Genomic DNA, 27,854 nt, shown 5'->3' on the forward strand with positions numbered 1-27,854 from the left:
CTCTACCATGATGCACCATAAAGTATGTGAAAAGCCTTAATCAAAACAGATTTAGTGGACTCAGAAATACTCGAACTGTAGAATGAAATTTCAGTTTTTATTTCAATAAATTGAACATTTCACAGCCAACAATAAAAATAACAAAATAGTTCCCCTTTTTGTCTGCAACAGCAACTTGTTCTCATTTATGGTTTTGTTTATCACTGAAAACCATATCCGTTGGTTTCCACCTTGGTCAACTTTAAGCTTGCATAGAGAAGGAAACTAGTTAGGTTAATGCCATACAATAGTGTGCTGTGCTGTGCCTTGTAGGAATAAACATTTGAATTTTAAAAGTAAGTGAACACAGGTCATGTTGGTACTTCATTCATACACACTTTGTACATATGAAATATTTTTCAGTAGGCTAACTGTATTCGCCCGAATACAGTAAATAATAATAAAATAAATACTTAGTAATACAGCAAATACAGTCATCATCTGTCAGTATTTCAAGATTATTTGAGTTCTTCTGGAAGCTCAGCTTTTGGGATCTGACCCAGTTCTACCGAAAGTGTCATAATGAGAAGGGGGGAAAAGCGACGTATAGGTTGGAAGTTCTTCTTCCTGCTGAATCAGAGGTGGAGCAGTAGGGGCTTGATGCTGCACTGAAGATGATGGGAAAGCTGTAGTTGGAAAACCATATGGAGCAGCTTGTTGTGGCCACTGACTATTATAGCCACTTGTTGTGTTTGCAGGTTGAGTGGGATCTGGTACTGGGTATCCATAAGCACCTGGGCCTGCGGGTACAGGATAAGGTCCAACAGGGAAGGCAGGTGGAGGGAAGTCGCTGTAACTTGGGGCCCCAGCTGGGTAAGGCCCCACAGCCTCACCAGGATGAAGGGTAGCAAAGCTAGAAGGAGCGATGACCAGTGGAAACACCACCTTTGGGTCAATGGCAAACTTGATGTCCAAATACACCTGGGAAACAGATACATATCAAGAAGTAAAATCGGTCTATGTCAGAAATTAGTTGGATCAAACTGCCATTTATGGAACTATTCATTAAGCTGATTGTGCTGTGTGACAGATAAAGATGATTATCATATGTTATTGCACTGTAAAATGTTTAAATACAGTATCTTATACTGTCATTTTATATGCTGTTGTGCTGTTATGTTGCTTTATATTTCTATGATTGTTGAAGCGTCAAATTTAAGACAAGAATCGTCTGTTGATTCATTTCTAAGTTGATATTACCATATATATATATATGCATATTACATTATTACATACCTTGAGGTAATAGTCAACTGAGAGGATTTCACAATTATTGAGAGTGTAAATGACATCGGCAGGAATCTTCACTTGGCAGGAGACAGTTTCCTCTGAGTTCAGTTTGATAGTGTCCCCAACAATTTTGATAAGACTTTTGTCACTGGTATTAGTGGAGCCACTGGCGCGGTACACCGTTTTCTGCTGTAGACTGAATTTTGGCCTCATTTCTTTGGACGAGGAGTTGCAGATTTTGGCAACAACAGATAAAGTGTCACCTATTAAAAACAAATCAGAACATCTGAATATGCATTTTTGTTTTTCTTTCTGGAAAAGCCTTATATCACCACACGTAATCAAAAAATATTATACAGTAGGTACACATACTGTATGTATGTGCTTTATAAATGTGTAAATAAAGCATATCCATAGGCCTATACATTTCATATTTGACCTGATATTTCCTGCTCTCATTAATACCTGAACAACTTTCATCTAACTTTGTAATGAAACAATGTACAAAGCTGTAAACATATGATATCATTTGACAATACACTCATTTCATGTCTCCTGTGGTTGTGTTCCTAGTAAACTAGAGTGACTTTACCTGGAGTGCAAACCTTTCTGTTAACAGTAGCAGACATTTGGACCTGTCCTTTGGAGAATACCCCCATCTCTTTATCCACTGAACCAGACTGGGGACACTAGAACAAATCATACAAAAAGACATTATTTTAATAGCTACTCAATGCCTCATTTAGCTGAAATTCAGTCTAAGAGAAGTCTAGGAGAAAATATTGTCGTATTGCTATTAACTTTTGGATTTAGTGACCCTGGTTTGGGATAACACAAAAAAAAGTAAACTCTTCAACATCTCAAAATGAATGCTCCATTAGTAATATCTCAACAAAGCATTTGGGGAAATAAATGACACAAGCTCAGTTTGCAGCACACCGTGTGTAACTCACTGTATGTGTGTACTGGGACTGGAATGGGAACGCATCACAACTTGCCAGAGAATCGTGCATATTTTAAGATTTCTTCAGTATCAAAGTAATTCAGGGACAGTTGTCAGTACATCAAATGGTACACAGTAAAATGACCTGTTATTAGTTAATTTGGCGTACTTAATTTTCCAAAATGTAAACAAATATAAAATGGGCTTAGTTGCTGCACAGTCTAACTCACCATGGTAACATTAGGTAGACTACTTCTTTTTTCTTGTAAGGGTTTATCTGTTCAAACAAGTGAAGATTTTAAATGTGAAATTTTCAAAATAAAAAGGGGAAAATCACACATTGGCTTATTCAAGCTCATATTCTTAACATTAAATCAGGTAGTGCCATCGCATTTGTTGCATAATTAAGTGCAACATATGAAGAAGTAATGTTAGGCTAAGTAAAACTTTGCACCTTCTTTTAACACCGGTTTTTAAAGTGCTTTACGTCAATATCAAATAACATCCTGGTCAAACAAATTGTACACCTTGGCCAAAATATCAAAATAAATTAAATTTTCTATTTAGGCTATGACTTCAAATTGAAGTAGGCCTATGAATAACAAGCCGTTATTTGTTTTTTTGTGTTTGTGTTGGATTCATAGAATGATTTATGACATAACTAATAATTTTTCATTTTCCACATGTGGATTTCCAGTTGAATAGAGTATGAACAAATGATGGTCTACATGGATTCAACAGCACTCCATTTCCTGTTTATTCAGGTTATTAGTTTCCTCCCTTAGTCAGTCCTTTTTTATATAATAGCTTTTACGCTAACCCTAACTTTTTATTGTTGCCTTTCCCCCAACCCCTCTATTTAATTCTTTCAATTTTAGGCAACCATCTCTTCAGTCATGTGACATCTTATCTTAAATATTTACTTTTTACCAGCTCCAAGACAGCTTAAGGGCAGCAGGGGTTCATTTGGAAAGTTTATAGTGTATCACATTCATAACACATAGCCTGTCACTGTGTCCTAGATACCATTGCTTGGCCAGGGTGTGGAAAGGATTTTGTCACAAAATTGAGCTCCTTTTGTACTCCCGAGGTCCGCCGCCAGCTCCTGACCATCTTTGCTTCAAGCGTGTAGACAATTTTTCCATGAAACCCCTTGAAGGATGACGGCATGTCCCTTTAAAGACAGAACCGGTCAAAATGTAAATATTTGTTAGAGCAAACAATGACACAGTTGGTAGGCTAATGGTAAATGTTAGAAATCCCCACTTACCCCTGTGGGATATTAAACCTGAACTTATAGCAATGAAATCCTTGGGAAAGTACAGCGCCTGAAAAAAAGTGAAAATGATTAACACTTCCTGTTTAGGCCTTGCAAATGACAGAGCTTTTAATAGCTGAGCTAATGCACTTTACATTAAGTAATCAATGAAATTTGTCATATTCTTGTGGTTCTGGGACTTTACTTGTGTGAATCAATTTCATTTAGGCCTAATAGGCAACAAAAGTTTTATATGTGCCCACATTTTTATATATTTGTAATAATGGATTTGGACAATGTATACTTTTCAATAAATGCAGCACCTGGCAAGTGGGCGTTTCAAAGATCCATAGGTACCAATCGTCACTTAAGAGCAATATATACTAATATTTACAAGGCCATAAGATGATATAGGCCTTCATATTTCCATTTTATCAAATTAAAATAACACACATTCTTAAGTGTTAAGATGAGCAAACACACTTTGGCCTACCTTTATCCTTTTCTGCAACTAAGTATTCTTTGAGTTTGAAGTATCTCCTGTGCGCACTGTACGATCTCTCGTCATCGCCACTTCCCTCTGTCCAGTGCACGTTCGCGTCCCCTTTGACTTTCACGAAAAGACTCTTCACTTTGGTCTCTTTTGTCAAAGCGAAAGCGACTGTGCCGGTTACAGTATCTCCGTCAGAAAAGGTGTCCTCTTCATTGAGAGCTTCATAAGTCAGACTGAAGTCCTTTATCGGAGACATTTTTGATGTATGGACGTACTTGTGGCCACACAACATAAAGTATTGACGTATAGGTCTCGACGACTATCTGAAATGTGCGGCCCCGCCCGAAGAGTGAGGTCACGAGAAGCTGTTAAACATTTATTGCAACAGACTTTGAAGCAATCCGTGTATCATAACAGCTTATTTTGCACGGGTTAATTCGGGTACAAAGGGTGTTTGGCTGGCAGCAACTTGGATGACGTCAGACGAACAACCCAAACTAGGATCCGTGTATGACGATTATTCATAATAAAGTTTGAGGGCTATGCAACAAAACAGTGAAACCACAGAGTGCGCCGGGAGATTGCCTTGAAATAGGGGAGAGCGGGGTAATTTGTCACACTGTTCATAACTTCAACACTAGAGGCTCTATCTCAAAAATTAAATATCCACTATTTGGTGTCTTCTTGTTCTGTGGTAAATTTCCTGTTAAGATGTGGTTATGGTCACTCTTATTTGAGGTGAGCACAATTTTCTTATTGTTCCGCTTCAAAAGTAAAACATTAGTATTTTACATTTTATGCAATGCAACTCTGTTAGGTATGAATGTTCAAAGTTATAATTTTGTACAAAGTAGAGGAGACAATAACGTGTCTTTTGATACTTTAGCTTAAGTGCTATGTTGAGTTAACCTTGAGATTTAGCCAACATTAGCACACGTCAGTTTGGGGGAAGTTGTCTCAATGAGTTTGGGGCAAGTCATCACATGTGACAACTTGCCCAAGTACTAACAAACACAAAGAAAATGCTCAAAAAACATTGTGATATTGTGTAATTAGCTCTGACAACAGTGTTAAAATATATACTATGATTAGAATATTATAGCTACAGTGTAGTTTACAGCATCAGGCATGGACTACACTACTTCATGACCCTGTATGAAGTAGTAGATATACCACACACACACACACACTACTTATAGTTATTAATTTAGTGTGGTGTTATGGATAGCATTGTTTCAACAAAGATAGTGAACAGCATAATAATTGTAATTGCAATGAGGAAATGTGTTTTTAAAGGAAGGAAGGAAGGAAAGAAGGAAAGAAAGGCAGGAAGGAATGGTTAGAAATTATCAACAATAGACACAGCATGGCAGCCCACCACCTGACATAATGGTGAAGTCAGTCAGGCAGGTGAAGTCGCAGAACAAATCAATCAGGAGTGCGGCGAAGGATTTTGACATAAATTACTATTTTCTGACTCGATACTGTTAAAAGATTACCAGAGAAGAAATTGAAAGTGAGACAGCCATGCCATCCACAATGGTTGGTTATACAACACCACAGAAGATTTTTGTCACTGATTTGGAGAAACAGCTTGTTGGGTATATTACTAGGTCAGCTGACATTTATTTAAAATATGAGTTTGGACCACAAGACATGGAATGTTGATGAAACTGGGGTGACTGCTGTACATATAAATAAAATGGTAGCCAGACGTGGATTCAAACAAGTAGGGTCACTGACCTCTGCTTAAAAAGTCACACTGGCCTATGCTGTCTTAGCAACAGTGAAAAGGATGCCTCCATATTTTATTTTCCCGTGTCAACTTCCGCAATCATTTCCTGATCAATGGGCCACCTGACAAGCAAACGAAGGGCAAATCCATCTGATACTTTGTTGACTTCCTGAAGGTAGTCAAAGGTAAAAGGTAAAATGGCACCGCAGAAGGTATTGTGCTGCGCTCTGTTTATTTTGCTTATGTTTCAAACGCTCCAGTCTGTCCTCTGCACGTCCACCACTGTCTGGTTTGGATCTGCCACCAAAAAGGACAGGGACAGACTACAACGGACAGTCAGGACTGTAGAAAAAATCAGATCCATCTCACCCTGGACACAACCTGTTCCAACCTGCTCCACTGTATGCCTAAACCAACAGACTCAAGAACAGTTTCTTCCCACAAGCCATCACTCTGATGAACAGCTGACTCTGACTCACAATGTCAGGAACCATTCCTGTGCAATAACCCAGTAACTCTGCCACCTGTTTACTGGCTACCACTTACTAATTAATTCATCATTCTCTATTTCAGAGCTGTTCTTACTGCTCATATTGTCATATTGTATATACTGTATACCAAATCCACCTACCTCATGTACATAACACTGCACATAATACTTATTTATTCCAGCATTCTTTGCACTCATCACACTGTGTACATGTATGCTTATATGTGTACGTGCACCTGTTTATCACATCCACCTCCCGACATGTACATAATAATGGTAATAATAATTTTCTCCTGCTTCCTTTGCACTCTGCTCATTGCACTATTGTCTCAATCTGTCTGTTTTGTTCATAGTGTGTATATATGTGTTCTCTATACTGTAGCCTGTGTTTGATTATTATTGTCTTATTGTAAGCTACCTTGTATGACCTCCCTGTACCTTGTAAAGAAATAGGTTTATCTTTGATAAGATGAAAGAGATCAGATCACTACATTATTTGCCAAATAATCACCTGCCTAGTCATCCTGGCTTTGAAATGAAAACAAAATTAAGTAGCCTAACAAACTTATTATGTAATGAAAGACATTGAATTAGCTGTCTCGTGTTAAACACAACAGACTTGACATTATGGGGAGAATATTTGTCCCCTGAACTGATTGCTATATAGCCACCAAACAGAAGAGCGAGGTAGAGAGAGTGGGTATCAACTATAACACTTGATGAAAATGATCAGTCTAGGACACTTAAATTGAACAAGGCACGTAAAATACACAGTGTAGGCCTACTCTGATGATTAAGGTTTGAGTAAGACCAGAAAACAACTATAACATTTAATGCAAAAGCCCTATTTTTGTATACAATTCTTAACATGCAAACAGTAAATATTGTATACAATGCCCTTTTTATGCACACCTAAAGTGTTAAAGACACTTTTTAGCTGACCAGACTTCACATTTTTTACTATAAGTATTTTGCTTCACAATTTAGTCAATCATACATTCTGTTATTTTGGATCAGATTTTTCAGTAGCAGAAGACGGGAAAAGGATTGAATAAGCTGGAGGAGCTTCCTCCGACTGAGACAGGAAGTCTGTGTTCATCATTGGTGCAGAAGGAGCACATGGACGTGGGTGAAATGTTTGGGCAGTAGGTGGAGGGTGAAGAACAGAAGATGATGATGAAGAAGATGAAAATGGAGATGGACCACCATATGGAGAAGGCAGCTGTGGCACTGGGTTACTGTAGCACCCACTCATGTGTGCCGGGTTCACACCTGGTGGACCAGTATTCACCGATGAGGTATATGGGTACACAGGTGGTGGTGCTAGGTATTCGTAACTGCCTGAATGTGCGGATGCAGGATAAGGACTCATAGATATTGCAGTGGGAGGGAAGGCACTGTTGGTTGGGTACCCAACAGCCCCTACTGGATAGGGACCCATAGACACTGCAGGGGGAGGGAAGTCACTGTAGCTTGGGCCCCCAACAGCCCCAGCTGGATAGGGACCTGCAACCAAACCATGGTGAGGGCCAGGAGCTAAGTCAGGAGGAAGAATTATCACAGGGAACATGACCTCTGGATCAGAAGCAAAGCTGATGTCCAGGTACACCTGAGGAAAAAAGTTATTTCTTTTAAAATAGAATAGTGAGAGAGCATCAACAAATTAGGAAAATCTTTATCAATATTAATGGGTCATCAGTTTAAAAAAAAAATCTGTCAGTGGGCTTAGCTTACTGTGCTTTACCATAAAGACAATCTGTTACGTACCTTCAAATGGTATTCCACTGAGATAATGTCACAATTCTGGATTGTCTGCATCAGACCACAAGGAATATTTATTGCAACTGTAACCTCCTTCTGTGTTTGGGGTTTAATACAATGGTCAACCACTTTGTGGATAACGTTGCCCTCATGTTTGGTATTGCCGTTGGCACGGTACACGACATCCTGGATTAGACTGAATTTGGGTGTCATCTCACTGGATGAGGAATTGTTGATTTTTGCAACAATTGACATGGTTTTACCTATGAAGAGGACAGCATAATATTTAATTAATCATTAATTCTAATTCAAGTGCCACACAGGAGAATGTACTGTGCTCCCGAATGTGTATAAACACAGTTTATCATTGTGCCTCTGAGCCACAACTTACTCACGATACATGAACAGTGCTGAAATGCTAAACCCTACCCAATTATTACTTCATGAAGGTTATTTGAAAGCACTCCTCTAAATTCTTTTTTCATACTTTACAAAAACCATCACTGACAACAAAACATTTTCATGGCAGACATTTTAACATTTTAAGCATAGGTGTAAGCCAGCATGCACAATTCTAGAAATAATCCTAATAACATGGCACTGGAATGGACAAATCTAAATTGAATGCAGCTGTTATTGATGTTATTTGTTACACTTGTGCTTCTCCTGCAATAATTTAAAAATGGCTGTAGTGAAAAAGACTGTGCAGTGCATTAAATTTATTTTTTGTTGGCAAAAGTATGAAAGCTGGATAAGACAATTAATTAACTATAATGTCAATAGTATAATGGTGTGCTTTATTAAAATAGTATTGTGAAAAATGCTGGATGAGCAGTCATCACCCGAAAAAAAACATCTGCAATTTTCCTACCTGGGGCATAAGCCCTGCCGTCAAGCATGACATCCATGTGCACATTTCCTTTTGAGAAAAATCCCATCTCTTTGTTTGTTGAACCAGCTTGGTGTGACTAAAAAACAAAAAACAGGGAAAACAATAACTTGTTACACAATTTAGGTACTACACTAATATCTTCCGCTTATCCAGGGTCAGGTTGTGATGCAACAGCCTAAGCAGGGTATTCCAGACATTACTCTCCCAAGCAAACCCTTCCAGTTCCTCCTAGGGAATCCCATGGCATTCCCAGGCCAGATGAGAAGTGTAATCCCGCCAGAGAGTTCTGTGTCGAGCCCGGGGTCTCACCCAGTTGGTCGTGTCCCGAATACCTCCAAAGGCCTAGGAGGCATCCTTATCAGATGCCCGAACCACCTCAACTGATGTTTTTACCTTGCTTTTATGATCTTACCTGTAGCACTTTGAGATTTGCTTCAAATGTAAAGTGCATTACAAATAAAATATCTTATTATTATTTACGATTGCTGCACACCAGAACTGACATAAATGTAATGCAGCCATTATTATTGTAAGTAATTACAACTGTGCTTTTCCTACTATGTGAAAATGGCCTATGACCTCCTCTATATTGCAGCAGTGGGACAGGTAACTTCACCAAATAAAAAAATAAACTCTCTGCATGGCTTGCTGCAACTAGGGTTAACTTAGAACGGGTTTTGCGTGAACAGTGTAATACCAATATTTTTCATTTTTCAAAGTCTGTTTCTCTATTCTGCTACACCCCCAAAATGAAGAGTGCTGCATTTAAGAAGATTGTACTGTTGGCACCCCCAGTAATATCATATTGGGAAACTGAATCTTTCCATACTAAGCTGTGGATTTAAAAAGGGGGTATAGTTTCTGTTAAGTGACATATCAGAGATTTTTGTGCACCATCAAGGACTGAAGGTTTGGAAAGGATTTGGAGACAAAATGTATCTCCTTTTCTACTGTATGGTCCATCCTCCAACTCCTGGACAGCTTGGCTTCCAGCTTGTAGACAATCTTTCCGTGACTCCCCTTGAAGGATGCAGGCATGCTTCTGTAACGGAGAACCAGCAAATTGAGTAAATCTGTATAAGGGCAGAGTAGATAATAAATTACGCAGGGTGGGAAAAATATTTCTGGGTCTGTAACGGTGAACCTGCAAATGAATGTTATGTAATCTGAAATGACTTAACAAAAGAGTGAGCTTTTGGTTGTGTATTTTGGTCTTGTTTGTTTTAATCAATTACATTGTGAAAGTTCAAACATTATGTTTTGGTAAATTGTCACTTACCCTGGTGGTATGTTAAAATGGAATTCATAGACATGGGTGCCTTGGGGAAGTACAGTGTCTGAAAGGGAAAGGAATTTAGCGGTAACACGAACTACTGCATAGGTATCATTTACACTGGGGATCCTGGGGACATGTCCCCACCTTTTTTGTGAAATGGCTGATTTTATCTCCAACTTGTTTGTATTTAATAGCTATGAATATTTTTCCATCACTGGACAAAAATGAAGGAGAAAACAGCATAAACGAACAGTGAATCAGTGAGGAATCAAGAGGGCCTACAACATGTCGTGCTGCGTTCCAGGTAACTCGGAACTAGGAAATTTCTGACCTCCAACTAGAAAAACTATCCTGGAACGCCACCTGAAGTCCTATTTCCTACTTGTGAACTTGGAGAAAAAATATGTACCCCGACTTCACGAGTAGCAGCTGAATTACGTCACAAAACAACGTCAGTGCCCATGGAAGCATACACTGTAAATGGTAAACCATAAAATAAAAGGCAACAAAACGTATATTTCCATGTATTTAAATTAAAATAATAGCCTACATATGATCATATAGTAAAACCTGTTCTGCATGTACATGAATGTAGAAATATGTTATGCACATTAGGTAGCTGGCTACAGTAAATAATCTCATAAAGTCATCTTCTCTGCATAAAAGTTATTGTTTAAAATGGCAAAACATTGGGAAGTGTAACCTTCAACATTGACTGATTTGAGGCTTACCAACTGATGTAGCTAGAGGGGTACACAGTTAACTTGTAACATATGGGCTACTTGTGTCATTTGTTGCAGTTAAACTGCCATCCTTTTAATTAACACCTAAAGCACTGCTGAGGGTGCAACTGTGTACACTTTTTCACGGTCAGACATGGTTTTCGTTCACTTTCGGCGTCATGCACCACCATGCACCTGTAACGCTTTGATGTCGGAAGTTTCAACTGGGAAATATCCCAGTTCCGACAGGTCTCGAACGCGGCATCAGTCTTAATGGGTTTTGGAAATGGCATGCATAACTAATAAAACGTGCCACACCTACCCTTTGTATTCTCTGGGATTAAAAACTGCTTCAGTTTAAAATATCTGTTGTGTGCGGAGTACGTGTAAGTTCGGTCGCCGTTCCTTTTCGTCCAATGCACATCTGCGTCTCCTTTAGCTTTCACAAACAGGCTTTCTATGGCGGTCTCCTTTGACAAGGCCAGTATCACTTTTCCAGTTACAGTGTCTCCCTCAGAAAACGTCCCGTACTCATTCAACGCGTCGTAAGTCACCGTTAAGCTTTTAATTGCAGACATTGTCGTAGAGAAGAGTTAGTAGAGACTAGTTAAAATAATAAAGAAACAATATCATCGATCCACCCGCTGATTTCCAAACGTTTTAACTGCATGCTATTTCGTCAAGAAGGCACCCATGGCGTCTGGACTGTGGGACAAGACACGCCTCAAAAGAGTCTGCTCAAAGACCTCTACTGCCATCCAATGTACAAAGGAGAAACTGGGGGCTCAGGTGCAGACCACTCCGTGCAAAAGCGTATGCCTTCCAAAATAACGATACGGAGCCTCCTGGAGGTTAATCATAGGAAAAATGGTGATGAGGAATCTCGTGCTGCACAAGTGGCTAAACAAGCACTTGTTTTATAGGCATAGGTGGGGACCAGTGAAAATTACATCTATGCATATGTACCCACCACATTTTGAAATGGCTGATTATATGTTAGACAACAAATGAAAATGCTTTGAGAAAGGTTTATTTGCAATGCAATTTAGTTGTAGAAGAAACAAATGTGCATTTTCCAAAAATTGCAGCATTATATTCTGTTATATTTTTATATTTATAGATTGAGTGTCTATATTATATAAAGAAAGAGGACCATAGTGTTGACAGTTTTAACAGCCTTTTTGTTTTTGGTTTACTGTTGAATTTGCATTTATGAATGTGGAATTTTACCATTAGAACTAATACATTTATTATAAAGTATTTCTTTTCTTCTCATGTCACTCCATTACTCAGTGACCTCCACTGGCTCCCCGTGGCTTCCAGAATCAGATTCAAGTCACTAATGCTTACATACAGAGTGACTACTGGGTCCGCACCCATCTACCTAAACTCCATAATACAAACTTACATTCCTTCTCGGCCACTACGCTGCTCCAACGAACGCCGCCTGGCTCTGCCATCCCTTCACACAAAGCAATCCCAGTCCTGGCTGTTCTCATCTGTGACACCATGATGGTGGAATGAGCTACCACACGCCATCAGAGCAGGGGCGTCCCTCTCTAACTTCAGGAAGCTCTTGAAAACTCAACTCTTCCGAGAACACTTCCTCTTATAACACCTCTAACTCCTAACCTCTAACATGCACTTCCTGTGCTCTTCTTCTTCTATCCCCTTAAAATTATCTTGTATTGATTGCTCTTTTTTTTACCCCATTGATGTGATGTGAACTATGAGCTCTTACTAGTATGTATTGTCAGTTGTAGATCTGTATTTGATGCTCTGTTGATGCTTGTATGTTGTTCCTCAAATGTAAGTCGCTTTGGATAAAAGCATCTGCCAAATGAGTAAATGTAAATTTTTAATTCATAAAAGCAAAATACTACATTCTCCCACATTAATGCAAAATCTCTATAAATGTAATCAATGATGAATATGCTGAAGTTTTGCCAAAATGTTCTGATGTGTAAATAATGCCAAAAAAGGTGCAAAACAGTTTCTGGGGGGTCTTCACAAAAATAACAGTTTGTATTGACGTCTCTTTTAAATTTAACCATGTTGCGATTAACAGGATAATATCTGTGAATCATGCTAAATGATACTTCGTTTACTTTGTTTAAAATCAGGTATTTTTGAGGAATCATCCAGATGTTTTTCCCAGTCATTTACAAATAGGATCCAATAAGCAATCATTAAAAACACAAGCAAGAGTGTCAACAGAAATACAACTTCCTGCTTTTATTCTGAAGGTCTGACGATTATTCCGGAAGTCTTGTTTGAAACTAAAACCTAAAAATATTATAGTATATTATAATTAAACCGTATATTCTTCAAACGTTGACGTTTCTCCCGACATATTTAACATATATTATAGTGGCGACAGTTTCAGTTTTGAATAGTACCTACGTTTTGTTTCCTTTCTGAGGATGTGCTATAAATAATATGCTAACTTACCTGTTTATGGGCATCAGCTGGCCTTCATATAATTCATAAATGTACGATCAGACATATTTATATATCTAATAAAACTGTGAACTGAATTTCCCCAGGAGAAAAGAGCTGGGTTTGAGACCATCTATTGCGCATGTCAGAGATCAAAGTCAAACGGGTGGGCTCCTTTCGCGGCGCTCCGACCGGACGGTTAGGACCATAGACTGTAGACAAAAAGGATAGGACCTAGGACCAGACCAACAGCAGTCGCGTCTCCTCGTCAACTTACCTTCACACTTTTGTAAGTGGTATTAACTTATTTTATTTTGAGTACTAAAATAATTTGAGCTGCCTGTTTGCAGTTACAAATGATTGCAACACTGTATTTACTAGCTAGCAAACGGAAACCTAAGTTAGCTAGCTAGCTGGCAACCTAGCTAGCTAACGTTAAGCGTTTGGTTGTGAATGTTTTTAACATGAACCCTAGCTAGACTCTCCGGGGTTTGCTGTTTGAATAAGTTATATTAACACAAAACTTGGTTGAAAATCTTCGTGAAATATCAGTGTGGATGGCATGTTGGAATGTTTTAGTCTATACCATAGTTTAATGTGTGAATTAACTTTCCGATTACATCTTCATCTGAAAATATTTCCCTTAGTATAAAACGAGCATGCAGGTGTGTGATGGGCTAGTGGGTCAACTAAAAAAAAACAACAATTAAACAGGCCCATTTCCTGTTATTACAATGTCCATGAACATTGAAAAGTGTGCTATATAACGTTAGTGATACTATTTTAGTTGAGTGGCATTAATTCATATTGAGGAAATGGTCCCTATTTCATACCATACCCAAATAAAGTGCAGCTACAAAGTCACCAGCCACCCACCATGCAGAGTATTAATAAAAAATAAATAAAAAAACATTTTAAGTTAAATATACATGTACATCCTGGTGTTATTGACAAATTTAACTCTAATACCAGCTAAAAAAGCAGGCCACTACTATTAGGTGTGTAAATCTTTCCGTATCTTTTGATTAAAAATCGATTATCGATTCTAAACAATTTCTGATTAAAAATTGCTTCTTGATTCAGTACATAAGAGTGCTAATTTCTGGATCGACGCCAGTCCGCTAAGGCAGGCAGTATGGCAAATTATGGCATGAAAGCAGCTCTGGGTGATGGAGTGTGAAGTACATTTGTAGTGTTCACAAAGTACTTGATGATCATTTTGCTTGACAGGCAATGTTACTGTAGGTATCAACTATGCAACTAATGCATTTTTTACAAGTGACACTATATCCAACAGGTGCCTAGCAGACACAACAGCATGTAGTGAAAATACACAAAAACAAACAAAAAAATATTGACATGTTTGTGTGTGCATGCATGTGTGCATCTGTGCTCAGGAGGTAGAAAATGGGGGATGGTGCGGGGAAACTGAATCGGGAAATGGGGAAAGTAAATGCTTTGAATTAGGCAAAAAATAAATAAATAAAAGGGGGATTATAGAGAAGAACAAAAGAAAAACAACAGTAAGAAAAAAAATATGAAGCAGAGCTAAAAAAACAAAAAACCTCCTTCCTCTTTCTTCCTGCCCCCCTAAGTTTGTTAAATTTTATAACCCACTTGTCGTCCCACACCTGGAACAACCTCTGGACACAGTTGGAGAGATCTTTTCCTGTGTTGAATGTTTATTTATTTAGTAAGTAGACAATATTTTATTTATTTATTCTCTGCCATTTCCTTCCTTTTCTTTCCTCCTTTCTTCTATTCTGAAGAGGAAGGAGACATGATTATTCTGTATTATTAAGGTCATCATTCCTGCTGTTAATTATAATTATTATTATTGTAATTATGGTTGCCATCACCTGTATATATAACATATACCCCTGTAACTAAATAGATAAGTAACTAGCTAGAGTCTATTAGTGGTGTAATAGATAATAGAAAAAAATAAAGACAAATTATGGAAGAGAAAGACACAGAAAAGAATATTGGAGAATATTGGAAATTTCTGTGTCTTGTGAATGTGCTCGTTGGGTATAGAGTGTTGTATTGTTTAGGAAATGGATGTTATAGCAGAGGTCAGTGGATAAGCATGTGGCCTTGGGGTGGATTTGTGATAAAGAAGGTTAAGAATGTATCTTAGGTTTCATAAAAGGTTGATATTACTTGTTTTGTAAACTGTTAGGGTTATATAAAATAAAAGCAAATTTAAAGCAAGTACTATAACCACAACTGTACACTAACAATGTAATGTCTATTTAGAAAAATAAAGCAACAGCCCCCTTTTCCAAAGTGCTTATAAGTTTAATAAGCAGAGAATGTTCTGTAGGCAACATCACAAGCTAGATGTGTCTTGATCTGCTTTAAAATGTTAAACCATTACTCAGATTGTAACGACAGAATAACAGCGGTGCGAACACTGAATCTATCTTACAGTTGTGGCCTGTACTCTGTCGTTACTGCTCTTTCGTTGCTGCAGCAGTGGTCTGAGTAACTGGGACCAGTGGGCTCTGTGGGCGTGACTGGCCGGCTGGCACTGCTAACCTCGTGGGCACTTGTGGAGCTTCTCAACCCCGAAAATGTTTGAGCACATTTTCGATTCGCCATCAACTTTCTTAAAACTGCCAATATTCAAATTATACACAGCTGATTATTTTTTCGATTAGTCGATTAATCTAACGACTAATTTTGTTTATTCTAAAGAAAGAAAAGTTGCCTATTACTCGATTAACATACCAATTTATCCAAAATAAATATCAAAAACATGTCTAATCAATAAATCTATATTTTATTCATTCATCCTGATGAAGCACATTAAAATAATGACAATGAATCAAATTTCCACGTCACTGATGTGTTGTGATTATAGCAATAACAGACAGTAATTAGGCTACTTTACTTAAAACTTTAAATGTTTCTGACATGGATTCATTTCAATATTAAGTAATGCAGTATGATAATAAAATGTATTTCTGCATCAGTGAACACCTGAAAGGACTCAGACTGTCCAGACAGTCACAGATTGTCTGTAATTAGATTCAGCTGTTTTCTCGTTTCACGTGTTCGTGCTGCTTCTCGTATTCGTGGACAGCAGCTGTGCTGCAGTGACGCTGTTTCCAGTTCACAGAACTCACGGAGCAGCACGTTGTTGAGTGTCTGTCTGAAATACTCCAAACTTTAGATGGTCGAAGGCGCGGTCTTGTAGCTGAAGCTTGTCCGGGATAATCCCACACCGGATGCAGCGACGCGTTGACGCACATAATGCACGTCGACGTATTTACGGAATCTATGTAATTGATTACGTCAACGAATCGCCCCAGGCCTAAATATCATGTTGACAAATTTTTAGAATCGACGTGGTCGATTACATCGACTAATCGTTGCAGCCCTATTGTGAACAAATATCAGTATCGGCCAGTCCCACATTTTTTATTGGGTGAGGTGTGTTCCGTGGATAGTTTTATATTGTACAGGGCTCAGTGGGTTTGAAACTTACTGGCCTGAAGACAATTTTTACTGGCCCTCCTTCCAAAAGTTATTTATCAGTGTTACAACAAAACCAAAGACTTAGAAGTTATGTTATACTGTTAACATGTTTAATCAGTTATTAAATACATCCTAGATGTAAAAAAAAAAACAAAATTGTAATCACAGTTAAAATTATAAAAAATAAAAAGGTTTACAAAACAATTTACTTTTAAAACAAAACATACTAACAGACTCAAACATGACGTGCTCTCCTGCTGACAGCCATTTATGAAAAATGAACACAGAGCAGCGGACACGAGTCGCCTCTATCCTGATGAACAGGTTGCCATGGTAGCGACCTGTCAATCACAAGGTAGTCCCGTCCAAAAGCACACGCATATATTTTCCCCTAAATAGGACCATAATATACTAAATGAACATCATGCTGTGTTGAAGAAGACTTGAAACTAGCAACTGACTATAGACTATAAACTGATTTAAAAGAGTTTACTGAGGTAATAAATCAGCTGAGAAGTAGCAACATTTTACCATTATTTCTAATGGAACTCGCCCCCTGCTGGCCGTTAGAGAGAATGCAGCTTTAAGTTCCGTCTGCAAGGTTTCACTTTCGACCCGGAGGTTGCCACATGATTGAGATTAGAGAAATAACATTTGACAACCACTCGTCACGTAACAACAACTCTGGATTGGACATCAAGAGCTGCAAAACAACTGCACGATGTTGAGTTTCATTTTGTTTTGTTTTTAAATACTAATGTTTTTGCAGTGAGTTGCTAGTTCAACTGTCCCGTCATTACGTTTTACTGGCCCGGGCCATCGGGCCACCGTTATTGTCGAGCCCTGTCCTGGTACATTTGGCACACTGCATTTAACATACCATGTATTGGGACATCCTAAATCTTGTTCTGGCATGTTGATATTGGCACTTGGTACCGTAATGCGACCTGCAATTCCTCTGGAGCTGGCTGGAGATTGCAGCGAAAGAAGAAACACAATCTTGAATTTGCAATCATTCGTGCTTCAATATCACTGAATGGTGAATGGAGTGAATATTTGTATACCTGAAATGTATTGTGACAAGGGCTGCACAATTAATTAAAATATTATTGAAATTGCAATTTAATGAAGGGGGCGGCCTTTCAGCAAGAAGGTTGTGGGTTCAGACCCCGGTTGCCCCAGCCTTTCTGTGTGGTTGTTTGTCTATGTGTGGCCCTGCGATGGATTGGCGACCTGTCCAGGGTGTACCCCGCCTTTTGCGCAATGTCAGATGGGATTGCCCCAGCAACCTGGAAGTTGATGTATTTACAAGTTGGAATACGAGTATTTTTTGTTTTTATACCCCTGGCAAAAAAAACCAGCTTAATTTTTCACGTTATACTACCCTGTGAAAGCATGTTTTAATCCCCATGGGCACTCAAACACACCTACACCACTGGTCTCTCACTGCAAACTGTCTGCACTATGTGTGCTCCCTGTTGCTTTACTTGCTCCGCGACTTGTAATGTATTAACAAGTTTAGCGCCACCCGGTGTCATTGTCCCGATGGCAATTGATCCTTCGCAAAGCCACGCCCCGAAGCCCACAGCTGGCCAATCACAGCGCAGTATAGGGCTCACTCGAAGTGAGGTCCAACACTTTCATGGTTGTGCTCCATTGATTCCTATGAAAAGGGTGTTGTTTTCTAGCTTTTTTTTGCTGTATTTTTCTAAGATATGGTCAAACTCTGGTTCTGGGGCACTGGAGCCCGACCGAGATGAGCTAATTGCATATAAACGGCCGATGCCATTTAAAAACAGCAGATATATGATTATTAAAAAAGAAACCTAGAGTCAGATCCTTTACTCATGTCATGGGTGTTGCATAGTTTGACCACCAGAGGGTAACCAGCTGCAGCTCCCCTGTTAACTACACTGCCTCATCACAAAAACCACAGAAGAAAACAATCAGCTGACCAGAGTTTACCGGCGCTTACACGCAGCATGCAGAAGCACGCAGAGGGCTGTGTGAGCGGTGAATCTGTCTTTTGTCAAGTTAATTACATGACTTTATAATTATAATAACAACACACCCAGTCACTTCTCCTCTCCTGAAAACATTCATGACTTGCTAACCCTCCCATTTTTTACTGCCATCACCTGGATTCCTACCAGCTCACAGCAGTTTAACGTTACGGTAGCTGGGTGTTGGAAGCTGCTGGACAGACGTAACTGTACATTTATTTCAAACAGTGTGGTAGTTCTAGCGAACAGTCCACATTTGTCCCTAGTTCATCACTTCTAAATATTCTCTAAAATCACATAACGTAACAGCAGCTAATGCTGCCCATTGCTAAATTAGCCACAAAGCTAATGCCGTGTTTATCAGTGGAGGAGCGCTAACATTAATGAGCCGTTAAACTATAGTTTCTGACGTATTCTAAATATATCTGCGAGCCTCCTGTCTGCAGTCTGTCTGAAATGATTAAACCACGGCGGACATGTAAATAAATGTGAGCTGAACAAGAATCTAACACGGCTTCCTGTAGCTCCTCTTTTTGTGACGTTGTAGATGTGAAACACTGTAGTCAGAGCCGTAAAGGCTCTGGTTGTAGTTAAAGTAGTTAAATGAAATCTCAAAGTTGCGGGTCCTCGTTGTAGACATTCCTGTAGTATTAGATGCATTCAACAGCAGCTTACTGTATCCTAGACGGCATGATTCATACCGGTGGTGGTTAAATGGTTTCACGTAGCTTTGGTTAGAATTAAAGAGTGCTGGTAAAGGGATGAACTAGATGTGAATGTGCTACATTGAAATTATGGCAGATTATGTGTAAAGGGAAATACATGTGCTTATTCTATCTGACTCTCTCTGTTTACAGACGGCTGAAAAAGTTGCACCTTCCAGTAGCAAATATTTATTGATATGCAATTGTTTACATGTTTACTTTTTGATACTGTAATCGATTTTATCAACATAATCCATTTAGGAAAAGGTTTTAAAGCCCACATACATACCAGCTTTCAATATTGGCCTGTTCCAAGTCTAGTTTATACAGTAAAGGGGTCTACTATCTAAATCATTCTTAAAATCCATATATCGGCTCATAAATCTGCTCTTTTTCACATTAATATCGGCATCAGCCCCCCAAAACCCTTATTGGTCGGGCTCTACTTGTAATAGTTACAGTTGCTACCCAGAGAGGTTTCCAAAACCTAAAACAAATCCAGAAAAATGTTGGCTGTGGATTGTTTCTCATGTAATGTTAGTTAGCTAATGCTAGCTAACTTACTACTGAATGTAACGTAATAAAGCCCTACTGTTCTGCTTATTAATGATTGTGATAATGAATAGAGGCCTACCCAGCTCTACAGGAACAGTGTTGATCCTTAATATTGTTATTTTTTGTCTCAGTCGTCGAGGGATGCGGTGGTTCACTTGTACTGTGTGATTGGTAGGCTTCAGTTTCTATCTTTAATTTTTTCACATCTGTTTGAGTCTGTTTGACAGCCTGAATACAACTTTCAAATATAAAATACAACTGCACAACTGTCTGCTTCCTTCTGAGATTTTTCAACAAATTTGACATGATATTTCTCCAGGGAGTGCAGTAATAGACCGTGGCACTGCCGTGATAAAAGTCACACAGCTCCGACAATGTCGGACTTAGCAACAGTAACTAAAGGAGATGTGGCTTAGCGAAGGGTCAATTTTGTAGACGTCGCCCAACCTTAATTCAAACTGCCAAAACAGAATACTATGACAATATGGATTTAGGACACAAACTCTCCTGTTCACTGTCTGTCATTTAAAAGTTTGCTGATTAGTATTACGGAAATTACCATCACAATAATGTGTGTGTTAGTGCCTTTCTAAAATACTGCTTGTCGCTTTCAAAGTTTGCCCCAGTTTAGATAATAAGGTAATCTCAATCTGGTGTGCTATCAACAGAGCGTGCTATGGAGACTGTTGCCCTGCCAATGTGGTGAGTGCAATGAGGGGAGGACAGGGAAATAAAGTCAGGGCCACAAGACAACCAGAATCGACCAATGTGAGAAAACCAACAACAGAAGTATAAAGGGAACAAAGGAAACGTGATATAAGAAGACACTGAAATGTTTTCTTCTCGTCCTCTTCCACTGGCACAGGTTAGTTCCCGGGAGCTGTGTGCTGCTTTGATGTTGTGTATGCTTATGGTTACAAACCAAAACAGGTATTTACAATCCACATTTAGGCTTTTATTTTATAGTAATATATTTGAATTGTGTCAAGTAAGACTCTTCACCTCATTGTTATTAAAAGTACAATTTGAGACAGAAAGCCTTTCAAACTTTATTGGCTTCAAGTCAGAGTGCTCTCAGCTGAATATGTCTAGATGTCTTTTCCTGAATAATGTCCCTTAGATGTTGTTACCAGCTTTGTTTTAACACATTGTTGTCTCTTATTTCTGTTGGTATGGCCTGATTGAAAGGACATTATATTTCATGAAATCTAAAAATTAACATTTATTTTTTCACAGTTTATTTTTCCAAATATTTATAGTAGAATCCCAAAATACAAAGCTCTTTAACTGTGCTAGGGGTGGCACAAAAAATGGTGTTTCTCTAAGTTCTTTCCTTCATTGAAAAATGTAATCATGTGACAGAGCCGTTTTTCGAATTATGTTTATTTGTATGATCTGGTACCCCTCTCACTGATTAGTGGAGGTAGCAAATCATTGCAACAGCTTAACTGCCAATCAGTTGTGAGCAGGAAACATATGAGTAAGTGTGGCAGAAATATGAAAGTAATTAAAAGTAAGAAAAGTGAGCAAATCAAATCCTGCTTAGGGCCCTCATTAAGCTAAGGACAGCCCTGCGTGCTTTGAAACTCATCTACATAAAACAGAGATGAAACTGCCTGTTAGGCAGCGCCTGATAACATTTGTTCATTATGGACTGTGGAGGGCCATCTGTAGAATAACAGCAGATGTAGCTTCATCACAAGACCTCATTACTGCAGGATTGCTTGTTTTGTGTTTCTTTTGAAATGTATCAACAAATAATTACAATTGGACAGTCAATATACTTTTTAAAATGTTGTTTTGACCTGCACACTAGGTAAAAGTAAGCACTATTATAAAAGACTTGTTCTTTGGTAATTGATATATTAATGGCGAAGACTTAAATCACATTCCTCAGTAGAAGCTCATTAATCTTTGCCATGTATGTGCTCCTAGTTGGATAGGTTGTATCCCAGCTTTGGGAAAAAGGGTGCCTTGGTCAAGTCCAGTCTTTATTAAGATTAATGAACAGCTTGACATTTTTAGTCCTCTGTCTGAATCGATAATTTTAATACTCATGAGGGCCAATGGGGATCTAAGCTTGCGGAACACACATTGTGGCCACAGGGCGCATGTTAAATGTCCAAGTGGTAATCAATGCAAAGAAATTAGCTATTGATCTCTTATAGTTTTGTAATAGGTTATCTATTGGTTTGCTCTTTCGGAAAATTCCAATATCAGTCGGATGGAATTGTGCTGGTAATATTGCTGGGGGGGATGTGTGTGTGTGTTTGTGTGTGTGGGCATGCATGCACATACACCCAGCTTACATGTGTGTTAGCCTGTGTGTGCAGGGTCACAGTCTAATTAGCATAGAGGGCAGATTGTAAATAAACATGTTGAAGAGAATATTGGTGATTTACATCAGACCCACAGTTCATTACAAATAAGGCGTGGAACTTCAGATTGGTTTTATTCAAACTTAATGCCGACTAGAAGACCAGTATTAGTAAAGAACACAAAACAAGTGTTTCCACTATTTTTCATCATACTGTCTGTGGGTCCACATTTGTTGTTTGCAAATAGTATCCATTATTACTTGTACGTCTAAAAATATATTTTATATGTTTAATGGCGTGTGGGGTGTAAATGTAGGTGATGGAAAATCTACTGCAACCAGTGCTTTATGCTAACCGTTTTGCCAGGGAGTACTTGTGCTCCTAAATGAAAAAAAAATAGGAGCACAGTGAAAAACATAAAACAGAGTTTCTTAATAAAACAATTTAGAACATACATATTTATACTGCGCTTGTGTGCTCCTTCTTCTTGTGTGCAATTATTAATTTAAAACCACTGGAGAACTATGGAAGTATTAGCAAGACTTTTTAAAACATTGGAACTGATTTTTTGAAAATTGGACACATCTTTTTAAAACACTGATAACTCATCGAAATGATGAGTGAAAAAATGTATTGTGGTTGACGCAATGCAGCTTGTGGCATGCGGGACGGATATACGAAACACCAGCACGATCCTCGCCACATGTGACAGTGATTGACCAATATTTATAACAATAACTGTAGTACAATAGATGTAAAATAGAACAAGGTGAATGTTTTGCTCTTAGGCTTGCTAGAAGGAGCACAATGGCACTGGCTGAATCCTCGTGCAGGAAAAATGGTTTACGTTGTGGTTAATAGGGATGGGGATCGTTAATTTTTATTTATATCGATACCATTATTGAGACTGCTTAACGATACGAGTCTTTATTGATACCACCATCGATACTTTACTATTATTTGGTGACGGTTATATGGTAAGACCAGACCCAACGGGCATGAGGTAGGCCTGCACAGTATGAGGAAAATGTGTGATAACATTGTTATATATTGAGATGACATATGACTTCTGATAAATAAACAAATATTGAAGTGTGTGTATTAACTGCCTAGTTGTTTTTTAAATTAATCATAGTATTAGAATTTAATATTTTAAATACAACTGTTGTTTCTAGAGCAGCAACATTAATGTTTACAACAGCAAATAAACACAACATCTGACTTCAAAATACTGAGTGATGTTTAAAAAGAATAAAAAACTCAGCATCAGTCCTTCCTCCTCCTCCTCCTTTCTGCTGTTATTCACTGCCTGCAAATAACGTTACCTGGTCGAAGGAGGAGCAGCTGGTTTGTATCAGCCAGCAGCTGAGTTTACAACAATGTGCCAAATTTTAAGACTACAGACGAGTCTATGCTACAGACAATCAGCTTTCACTTTAGCTTGTTTGTAACGTTTGCCAGGTTAACGTTAGCTGTGCTCTGCTGGCCGGTGTGTGTGTGTGAGCCGAGAGAGAGCAGCAGAGGCTGCAGCCTCATGGTAAACAGTCCTGGGCCCGTTTTATACCGCGTTTCGGTGCCATCAATAAATAAACATTTTTTTTCTTATTAAAAGCATTTCAAGTTGAATCAGATTTGACGCTCGAGACATAACATTACATTATAGGACCTGCTAGTCTTGATAGCAGTATCGATAAACTCGGACCTTTTGGACCTCAGGTTTTGAGAAAATTTGGCACAGAGTCCTTTTAGAACCAGGTATCGACCCCCATCACTAGTGGTTAATCTGTAATTTGTTAATGCTAAGTATTAACTCGACAATAATTAGAACCATTCATGCATAATATACTTTCCAAAGTTTGCTGTAGTATGTCAACCTTTTTTAATGTCCCGCCCCATCCAGGCTTTGATTAGTCGGTTCAGGAAAAGTGACATTGACAAGCATATCGTCAACAAAAGGCAACCGAGCTAGCTAAATGCCAAAGCCAAAGCCAAAGCTTGCTGATCTTATCCCTGTTGTCTTCAGTCTTACCGCTTCAGATGCCAATGACCATCTCTCTCTTTTTTGTATAATGAGCTGCTCAAGCGGCCCACAGAGCGATCAGCCTACTGAGCTTTCTCCTTGCGCTGTGATTTCCAGTTCCACTGTTTTAAATGATTCGGTGCGCAACTAACTATTTTTAGGGGCATATGCGAGTTAAACACTGTAGAGCCCTGGCTATAAATACTTGTTTAGGTCAGGAGCTCCAGTTCTTAACCTCAGTTCTAACCTTACAGAAAATGTTAGTTAAAGTTGAAAAAAGTCACTAAAACACACCTCTTCTCTGTCTGTGTACCCAGGAGATACAGTGTGAGTTGGATATGAGTCTGCTTTCCTGGGATCGTGGGGAGCTTGACCAGACTGGACATGGTAGGCCAGGGGACATTGGCCCCGAGGAGGCCCATATGAGACAGTTCACAGTGGCTAGGCTGGGCAGGGTGAAGCTGCTGGCATGTGGATCCAGTCACTCCATTGTGATTACAGGTACAGGTCCATGCCCAGTTGTATACTGGTTTTTGTGTTTTAGTGCACACTGGTTGTCTAAATGTCATTCATTATTATGGTACAGTTAATGCATTTGGGTACTAAGCATGATTTTGTGTGTGTTGTGTGAAATTTATGAGGGAAATGAGTGCATTTTGTCATTGGTCCAGTATGGAGGAAACAGTGTTTAGCAGATAAATTTTTGCTGTTCACGTTGGTGTTTTTTTTATTTACTAATGTATTTTAAATTTTGTTTCAGTAAATGTATGTGATATCTGGTAGTGTTTGGAAGTTATTGGGACAAGCTACAATAACTTGTCTGATGTATTGTAAATACTCTAATGTTAATTTGCTGAAGGCCACGGTTATCCAGTGAGGCTTTATAATGTTTACAGAACAATTGACTTAGGGAGGCATTTGATCAAAGAATGTGTAAGCAACCAAGCTCATTGAATCCATTAGCAACTACCATACAGTACTTACTGTCTGACATTTAATGGACATGTTTGTACAAATTACTTTGCAGTCTCATGAGTGTATGGAGTGCATATACAGGACTCAGAAAATAGATTATCTGGTGGTACAGCAATGGGGTGTTCTGTATAGGTTTCAAACATGCATAATATCATGTACTTAGGGTTTACACACAGCATGAAGTTTCTTCCTCCCTGCCCATGAGGTAATACTGGCCTACTTATTTGCCAATTTGATAGAAACCCAGATGACAAGAAGGGAGGAGGCTCTTTTAGTACATTAGCTGGCAGTAGTCATAAATCAGCAGCCTAGATAAGTCTTATAGATCACCCCAACACAGGGATCCTATACCTCTACTATCATTACAGGGAAAAAGGTGACATTTTTGATTGATTAAAATGGTACAGGCTAGCTTAGGCTAAATCATGTTAAGTGATGTGACATTGCAGTTTCACATATCATATTTCTGTCAAGACAATGATGGTGGAAGGCATTGTCAAGGCATGATATCTGACAACAGCAGACATCTGGGGGGACTGGAGGAGATTTATGGGAAGGTTTTAGTGGTCTGAGGGAGATGAGAGAGAGTAAAAAGTGGTCCTTTTTTGTGCATTGTCACTTCCCGAGTGACTGTAAATTTTACTCCAGTGCTGTTGGGAATTGGAGACATTTACACATCCTGACAAATTGCCTGCTGTAAAAGTATTTACTGGTCTTGTACTCCCTTTATTCTTGGCCAGCTTACAAACACATACCCCCCTCACAGACACAGAAATATTTACCCACAGCAAATTTATGTTAGACACATTTATGTGGCATACCTGAGCTCTAGCCCAAGATATGTCATAATGGTGTCAGGTTGAGAGTACTGGTCTCTTGTTAATGTTTTAATAGAGGAGGTCTTGAGTAGGTCATAATGGTTTTATGTCGGCCACATTGTCTCAGATCACTGGCCATTTGGCCAAGCCGGCTTAAGGAGAGGCTTGTTTATGGAAAAATAGCTTACAAGATAAATCCACCATCCGTAAACTCTCACCATGTGGAATAGTATATGCTTGGTGTTGTTTTTTTTATTCATTACCATTAATAATTACAAAAATTGAAATTATGATAATTTTATGATAATTTTATGGAACTTAGTTTCATAAATATAATAAAATGAATTGTTGATTCAATGCAAATTATAGATTAATTGTTCTATGTTAATATATTTTGTAGTACATGGATCTTGTCCTCAGATAAGGTTGAAATGATTACCTTTGAGTGAACTTGGTCTCCTCTTATTGAGTTTTTGTGCATCTTCAAATATTGCTCCACATTTTATGAATGCTTTATAAATTTCAGCCACTGGGTGGCACTATGAGACTGCCAATAAGAAAAGCATAGCAGAGGAGGTTGGGTGGGTGCTTGTGGGAGAAGGGAGGCCCACACTTACCTCACACTCAGACAGAGCTATAATTTACTAATAGTGTGGAAGCCGCCATTGCTGTTATCTTTTAATAGATTTGTATGGGGGAAAGCAGGTGCCTGTTGTTAATGTGTCCAATTGCCCAAGTTGCCTACAGAATTTAGGGCATCCATCACTGTCGTCGGCGGTGACACCCTGTCGTTCTACTTCACGCGGCGGGCCGGCCGGGCTGGGGTGGTAACAGATGAGGCTTCTCTCTCCTCCAGACGCCCACAGTCACACAGAGACGACCGCCATACGTGCTTGTGCAGGCATACACACACAAAAACACACACAGCTATATACCACATTCTTAGAGGGCAAACAAAACTCATACCCATTACAACAGGATATGCATTTATTTAGTGTGTGTGTGTATTAAATAGATATATATTAAATAGATATGATGAAAGAAACAAAAAAGGCATTACCTCTAAAAATTGATATTCAATGTAAGTGGAATAACTGATATGTTGGAGACCGAAAAGTGGCATAAAACAATCTCAGTAAACTTAGCCCCTTGTTGCTTTGAATTCTTGAACTTCCAGCTGCACCTTTGAGCTTAGCCAGGGGTACCACTTTGCTTGAAAGTTTGCCCTCCGCCCTGGAAAACACCCCGTGCAGCTGTGTTTCTTTAGACCCGGGCTGAGAGTTGGAGGGTATACAGAGGTGCCTGCTAATACCTTGTTAGGGCTGTTTCAGTTGCTGGGTCTCAGTGAGGTCAGTGTCAGTACTGCTTTAGTTCGAGGCCCTTGATCTGGTGGATGTTCAATGAAGCCAAGGACTCATGTGTTGGCCGTTTGTGACCTACCCTGATTTTCTACAGGAGGACTCGCTCTTGTGAGTCCCATGGACTGTGTTAGAAGTCAGAAGTCTTTGGTCAGAATTGGTTACTTTGATTTAGCTCTTTGAGTGCAAAGACGGAATTATCTTTTTTATATAACATATTACATTCTTAGATTAGACACCGTTGTGACAGTAGATGTTTGACAGAAAGTCAGTATGCTATCCCAAAAAAGGATTGATGAAATACTGGAGCTGGGGGGGGGGGGGGGGGGGGGGGGGGGGGTC

General features: G+C 38.9%; 3 protein-coding genes across 5 annotated transcripts in view; 1 reads left to right on the forward strand and 2 right to left on the reverse strand.

Moving 5' to 3' along the window:
• Nucleotides 1–78: 78 nt before the first annotated feature.
• On the reverse strand, nt 79–4,726 carry LOC123960519 (arrestin domain-containing protein 3-like). Its single transcript, XM_046035309.1, has 6 exons — nt 3,964–4,726; nt 3,483–3,540; nt 3,239–3,386; nt 1,862–1,958; nt 1,276–1,532; nt 79–960 (listed from the first exon to the last, which is right to left on the reverse strand). Exons 1-6 carry the CDS (start codon nt 4,253–4,255, stop codon nt 520–522), a joined length of 1,293 nt encoding a protein of 430 aa, XP_045891265.1. The 5' UTR covers nt 4,256–4,726; the 3' UTR covers nt 79–519.
• Nucleotides 4,727–7,004: 2,278 nt separating this feature from the next.
• Nucleotides 7,005–11,630, reverse strand: LOC123960805 (arrestin domain-containing protein 3-like). Its single transcript, XM_046035768.1, has 6 exons — nt 11,162–11,630; nt 10,121–10,178; nt 9,736–9,883; nt 8,821–8,917; nt 7,956–8,212; nt 7,005–7,797 (listed from the first exon to the last, which is right to left on the reverse strand). Exons 1-6 carry the CDS (start codon nt 11,415–11,417, stop codon nt 7,192–7,194), a joined length of 1,422 nt encoding a protein of 473 aa, XP_045891724.1. The 5' UTR covers nt 11,418–11,630; the 3' UTR covers nt 7,005–7,191.
• A 1,668-nt stretch (nt 11,631–13,298) lies between these two features.
• The window catches only part of LOC123960804 (probable E3 ubiquitin-protein ligase HERC2), a 313,987-nt gene continuing 299,431 nt past the window's right edge, over nt 13,299–27,854 (forward strand). The window contains exons 1-3 of one of the 3 annotated variants that reach the window (XM_046035765.1): nt 13,345–13,567; nt 20,692–20,888; nt 24,679–24,862. In XM_046035765.1, coding sequence (XP_045891721.1) covers nt 20,856–20,888; nt 24,679–24,862 — 217 coding nt within the window. In that variant the 5' untranslated portion in view covers nt 13,345–13,567; nt 20,692–20,855. Of the gene's footprint in view, nt 13,568–20,691; nt 20,889–24,678; nt 24,863–27,854 lie in introns of all 3 variants that reach the window. The other 2 variants (XM_046035764.1, XM_046035766.1) reach the window with 2 other exon arrangements.

The sequence above is a fragment of the Micropterus dolomieu genome, linkage group LG21, assembly GCF_021292245.1.
Source record: "Micropterus dolomieu isolate WLL.071019.BEF.003 ecotype Adirondacks linkage group LG21, ASM2129224v1, whole genome shotgun sequence".
Classification (NCBI taxonomy): Eukaryota; Metazoa; Chordata; class Actinopteri; order Centrarchiformes; family Centrarchidae; genus Micropterus; species Micropterus dolomieu.

What these genes read in the sequence shown, in the direction of transcription:
- LOC123960519 (XM_046035309.1), bottom strand. Translation starts at nt 4,255, where the DNA reads ATGTTGTGTGGCCACAAGTACGTCCATACATCAAAAATGTCTCCGATA. An exon ending in AGGTTTAATATCCCACAGGG is followed by an intron (nt 3,387 to 3,482) that starts GTAAGTGGGGAT and finishes CTGTCTTTAAAG; the next exon opens with GGACATGCCGTCATCCTTCA. An exon ending in CAGAAAGGTTTGCACTCCAG is followed by an intron (nt 1,533 to 1,861) that starts GTAAAGTCACTC and finishes TGTTTTTAATAG; the next exon opens with GTGACACTTTATCTGTTGTT.
- LOC123960805 (XM_046035768.1), bottom strand. Translation starts at nt 11,417, where the DNA reads ATGTCTGCAATTAAAAGCTTAACGGTGACTTACGACGCGTTGAATGAG. An exon ending in AATCCCAGAGAATACAAAGG is followed by an intron (nt 10,179 to 11,161) that starts GTAGGTGTGGCA and finishes TTTCCCTTTCAG; the next exon opens with ACACTGTACTTCCCCAAGGC. An exon ending in CATTTTAACATACCACCAGG is followed by an intron (nt 9,884 to 10,120) that starts GTAAGTGACAAT and finishes TCTCCGTTACAG; the next exon opens with AAGCATGCCTGCATCCTTCA.